The 6,000-nt window shown below is 44.8% G+C and overlaps 1 protein-coding gene across 1 annotated transcript in view; it reads left to right on the plus strand.

Moving 5' to 3' along the window:
- Positions 1-5,898: 5,898 nt before the first annotated feature.
- The window catches only part of T265_06320 (hypothetical protein), a gene marked incomplete at both ends in the record, with an annotated part of 5,889 nt that continues 5,787 nt past the window's right edge, over positions 5,899-6,000 (plus strand). The window contains one exon of the mRNA XM_009171547.1: positions 5,899-5,995. Within this exon, the coding sequence (XP_009169811.1) occupies positions 5,899-5,995 (97 nt within the window). The remainder of the gene's footprint in view (positions 5,996-6,000) is intronic.

The following is a 6,000-nucleotide window of genomic DNA, read 5'->3' on the forward strand; positions in this document are numbered from 1 at the left end:
AGTTGTTGACGAGTGTTCACACAAGCCCAAAAGAAGACTAGTCTGAATTTAGGCATCTATATGAGCATGCTATCGTTCCAAGCCAACAACCCACATTGTCCGGCAACGTGCGACTGCAGTTCCCTGTCTAACAACGAGAGGCTTGTAAGATAGTCTTCTACGAAGTGGGAATGGTACCCTTTTGTGGACCTTCTAACGTCAGTTACTACCCCCGCATGCAACACCCAGCATATAAGAGAGTTCGTACCCATTTGGTTGACGTTTAACCTAATCAAACTACTGACCGAATGTGGTCACGTGAGTGAAGTTCAACAATAAGGGATATTCAAGTGACATATGGTCCTGTGAGTGAAGCCAGTCTGTGTTGAAAACCCAAGAAGCACTATACAGTTGTTTCCTCCTTGTTGGGAATTATCACCAGTGCGCATCTGACGTAACTCCTGGGACGCCCGAACCCATGGCTTCAAGGCTTACAGTTTGGACTTAACTGTTTGGCCACAAGAGACTGGTCAACATTGTGATTAACTCTCCCTTAGACAGGATGTAACTTAACTCATCCCTCAATCACGCAAGCCACATCACGTGATTACTCATTGACTGACTTCTCGGGTGACTACTTTTCAAAAGGAAGTTCCACTCGTGTTAGGAATTTATTCTCCCTCTGAGCTACTTATAGATTATTGGATTGTTGTTAGACTGGCCTAAATCCAAAGAAGTCCAGAGACTGACAAAGAAGTCTGGAACATGAGATCAAGTCATAACACAAGCAGATGGTGAAATGTGCATCGCAGAACTTTACTTGGGTACAACTAATAGCCATCAGTCATCCTTGGCTTACCCACCCCCAGTGGCTTCCTTATTTTGTAACCTTCATGAACGATTACCTGGTCCTCTGACAAAACGCCAATCTCAACTTGAGACAAAATTTGCCTCGTGCTTCTGTAACCGCACTCCACCGCACCCCCCAATGGCAGCGGCCATCCATGACCGGTTACATTGCGTAATAAAGAAATACTGGTGTATCCAGTCGTGACACGAACCAAATAAATCAATGTGCCTTGTTCTCGCTTTCTAGACTTGCCCCCCCCCCGCCTTGTCTAGGAAACCTTACCTGGTATTCAGACGTGTACATCCTGTGTGGCCCGGTAAGGTACACTTGGCATAAACACGCTATCAATGACAACAACATCAGACAATGAAGCCTACTCATCATCACTTATCAGAGAGGGCATTCAGAATCGAATGAGTGGTAAGACAANCTTGTTCTCGCTATCTAGAGTTGCCCCCCCCCGCCTTGTCAAGGACGTGTACATCCTGTGTGGCCCGGTAAGGTACACTTGGCATAAACACGCTATCAATGACAACAACATCAGACAATGAAGCCTACTCATCATCACTTATCAGAGAGAGCATTCAGAATCGAATGAGTGGTAAGACAATTTGGTTGGTCGGTCGGGTGACTTCATTTCAGGTAAGAAGTAAAAATTACACCGGACGAAATACTTACCCGTTTTGATCCCGTCCAAGTCCCACCTGGGTGGGGAAAGATATTTTTTTATGGACCCAATAGGTGTAAATAATAATTCCAATAGTAATAATGTCGTCGTGTATAAAAAAAACTATGGTGGTGATCCCCTTGGTGAATCAATAGTTTTCTTGACCATACTTTGTTCGAATTGTGTGCGTGCCTATTCGATTCGCAAAATTCGACAGTTTTCTTAAGTGGAATGTTACAAATGGGTTTGTTGCAGTAGACACGGTCGTTGAATGGTTGGAATCAAAATAGTTACTGTTTCTCTGGGTTGTTACGACTGTACTGCTGAGCGTAGGCAATAGAAGACTGTCCGATTGGGGGAGATATCTTTTGTAGTAGGTTGGTCACTGGGCTATTTGGTGGTCGTCCGTTTGGTTACTTGCGTGGCTAGCCGGTTGAGTGACTGGCTAATCGGTCCCGCTGCACGTGATCTGTCCACCGGGCAAACAGAGGGTAATGTTGCAAGTTGACAATCGCATCGTTACAATCGCTGTTGGTGTGTGGTAGGCAGTAAGAGGACACTACTTCTGTTCGTTGCGCCCACCCTAGACGTATCTCACATCGCTGCATGTGACCACAAATAAATGCGTGCGCACTACGCGACTGCCGCTCCTCCCCTCGGAACTTCTACTGTCCCCCCTCTCCTTCGCTCAAGCACACACACACACACACAAAGAAGCACCACAAAAAAGCAGGCTTGTCACCAGCCCTGGAAAACCAATGCTGATTTGCAATTGGCTTTTCAGCAAGAAGTCAGGTTGGTCAGGCGATACGGAGACGAAATCGTTACAATAGAGTTGTATTGTTCCAACTACCCAAGAAGGGGGGTGAGAGGAAAGGCGGTGGCATGGTCTACTTGTCGCTGGCTATTACCTGTGTGATTGGCTCAGAGTTCGTGCGTGTTGCGTACTTGGGCCAATCAACATTTAGCGCACTGAAAAGACCACACCGCTCTGACAGCGCAAGCGCTTGCTCATTGGTCAGGATTTATGTGATGATCAGCTGCGCATGGCGAACACGGACAAACGACCAAGCATAGCTGCCAACATTTTGGATGGATTCGAGCAACACCAGAAGTTCTCAGCGAATGCACTCGAATTTACTTCTGTTTTTTCAGCTGCACTAGTCTGCCATCAACCCTGTCACACACGGCAACTACTGATTGAATCTCCAGACGAAATCTGAATATTCTTGAAAAATCCAGAAAAGATTTTCGAAGAGATGAATTCACAAAGAACCTGACAAAATGGGTTTGCTGGTATGCCTGCAGACGGCGCCATCTATTTGTCTTGATGTACAGATAAAGATTATACGTTTTTGTAGGCTTACGAGTAAGGTAGTCGGTTTCTCACACCGGTCTCTTTGCTGCACTCATTGAAGAGAATATCCACCAAAAAGAACGTTTTTTCGTCTTTGGATTGATTTCCATGTCACAACTCAGTCAACAACTGAAACAAAACGTGATATAATCTCGAAATGAAAACTGTGCTAACTGACTGCCAACAACAAACTATTTTGTGGTTCCTAGTCATCCGACACCTTTCTGAGCCCACCTTAACCACCTTTCCGTATATTGAGGGAATTTTGGAGAAAGCTATTCATCCTGGCGGCGAACATAAAGGCTGGTTTCATTTTCCCTCAAACTGATGGATACGCGCATACATATCCTGTATGAACTTGCCATTTCATCTCCCTCTTATTCAGAATGGTTTTTGACCCCAGCGACAAACACAACTCACCCAAAGTATGATTCATGCACCTATGTGCTCCTTCCACTATCGAGCTGAATCCCCATTCGTCCGTTTTGTTTTCACTGGGCGAATACGAAGGGGTAGACCCGTGAGACGTGGTCAACTCACTTCTTCTCCGAGGGTGAACTCTGTTCGACAACCGCCTTTTAAGTTGGACAGTTTATTTTCCGAAAGACCCATAGTGTTTGGTTAGCATTTCGTATAATCGCTTGCTGCGGTTGCGAAGCAGAATCCTTTGGTTAATGAAAAAAATGGTGGGATGCGAAATTTTTTCCTTGCCTCTGATACTACGTAAATTCAGTCCGCCACTTATCCTCGACGTTCTCATCTTTCTTTCGGGTGCTTCGTGGATGGTTCTCCAGCTTAGCAACACTATGACTTGCATTCACTAACTAACCGATGTTGATTAACTGATCAGTTGTCAGACACGTGGTATAGGAGGGTAACTCGACAACAGGGAAATTAGTTCTGACCTCATAGTTATCTGCGCCAATGAATTCCAAATTCGCGTGTCCAGATCGAATGAAACCACCCTAGATGCTTGACATTTGATCAGTTGGAGTTACTGAAATGATCGATTCAAATGCGCCATCCTCTTTTGAAGGGGGAGTTATTGCGCAAGGCTGAAGCATGGTCACCCACTTAGACTCAAGGGTCCGCAGGGATGAACCAATCGTCTGATCCCCTGGAACATTCACCTGGATTATCAAGTAGGCTTTTATCCAGCGACTGAGTTCTGAATACTTTGAAGATTTCTCAAAGTTGCCTGAGCCAACCACTCCATGGTGTACACACACGAGTCATTCCGTTGCACAGGAATGCCAGATTTCAAGGTTATCAGACAGTATGGGAAACTCATACTGGAGGTAAACAGTGGTGCTCGGTTTGGCTTTTGAGCATCCTAACCAAAGTTTGACATTTATTGATGAGTACTATGGTGGAGATTATCTAGACGTTCAGATCCCTTTTTTNGGAATGCCAGATTTCAAGGTTATCAGACGGTATGGGAAACTCATACTGGAGGTAAACAGTGGTGCTCGGTTTGGCTTTTGAGCATCCTAACCAAAGTTTGACATTTATTGATGAGTACTATGGTGGAGATTATCTAAACGTTCAGATCCCTTTTTTGGCTTTGTTATCCAGTTTATCAATCTAGTTCGTGGGCCAGGAACAACCTGGTAGGAGGGTCCCTATTGCAAGAGAAAGAACTTGGTAAGGGAGGGGGAGAGCTTTACTAGAATCTCACCTGAGTGAGTGAAACTCCTTTCAACTACCGCGCCTAATCCACTTACTTATAAGCAAATGGGTAGCGATTTAAACCAAAGTTTGTTTACTGCTTGCCTCTGTCGCTTGAATAGCTAGGTAGGTTCCTATGAACGATCCCACATGGCGTGTACCAAACACTGTGGAAGTTATTGGTCGATTTTTCTGTACTATTTAGCTTGGAACTGTGCTTTCAAAGCGTTTTGATTGTCCACCCCGCGTGGCGGACTTTCGGAAATGCTGCTTTCCTGACCAAAGTATTCAAGGAATGACACCTACTGCTGAAGAGGACTTTATGGGTGCTGCTCACTCTGGCTCAGGTGTGTATTGGTGAAAGGAAGAAGGCCTTCGATGCGGACCTATTCACTAGAAAACGCCAAGTGAACAGTTACGGACTATTGGACAGGGAAGCAAAACTCTCATATGCACCTTGTTTACAAAAACTGAATATCCATCTGCTCCTTGAATGCGTCTTCCTGAACTTTCTTGGATATTCATTGACTGTTGCTCGAATGCAAGCAAAAACGACTCCACAAATTCCGTATCAGATCTCACTTTTCAAGAGACGCAAAGCGGAGTTACAAAAAAACATGCTACTCGCATGGCACATCAGTAGTATCCACCGCTACATTGGTAGTCCAAGTCCACACTGACCCTTGTCATACCTGTATCTATTCCCAAAGAGGCTGTTCAGAGAGTTAAGCGTACTTCACTACTAAAATCGGATCAAAATGTTATGGCTATTGTATGGGCATGGAACCACTGATGTTTCTTGAACAGCTTTTACTGCAAACAAGTGTAGACGTGATCACAGCTAGCCGTACTTAACGAGTAAACACCATTCATGCGAAAATAATCGATGCAGCACACGGATCAATGACGTGGCGAACAGAAACAATGATTAATGCTCACACGCACATCCAATCTACGTTGGCTGTGAGTAGTGTTAACGATTACAATATCTCAGTCCATTTGGGAAGTGACATAGGGTGTAAAAATCCAAGTTCGTTTAACCAGTTTGATCGCAAGACTGTGCTGCAGACTTTGTTCGGAGATTTCATTTCACAGACTAATGGTCATTTTTTAGTACTGTTCGGAATGCCAATATTAGAAAAAAGACAAAGGGTCGAACTACCGTATGGCAACCTATGCACGGAATTCCATACATAGGTGGGCTGGTATCTTTTCCAGATGCGCCCCGCCATCTTTTGCCAGCTCCAATTTAATGTAGGCACACAAGTTTGACCCATTTTTGATCAAAACAATTCCTTACGTTTTTTGCCACGGAGTGATCCATCAGCAACGTTTATGCCAACGTTTATGGCTACCAGATGACACTTTCAACTAGCAATGTTGTGGAATGGAATGAGCTCGGGTGCGCTGTTTGGTTGTTGGTCTGTTCGCCGAGCTTGGCAGTTGGATTGCAAACGTTTCATCACCAATCGAGGTGAC

This window comes from Opisthorchis viverrini (genome assembly GCF_000715545.1).
Source record: "Opisthorchis viverrini unplaced genomic scaffold opera_v5_127, whole genome shotgun sequence".
Classification (NCBI taxonomy): Eukaryota; Metazoa; Platyhelminthes; class Trematoda; order Opisthorchiida; family Opisthorchiidae; genus Opisthorchis; species Opisthorchis viverrini.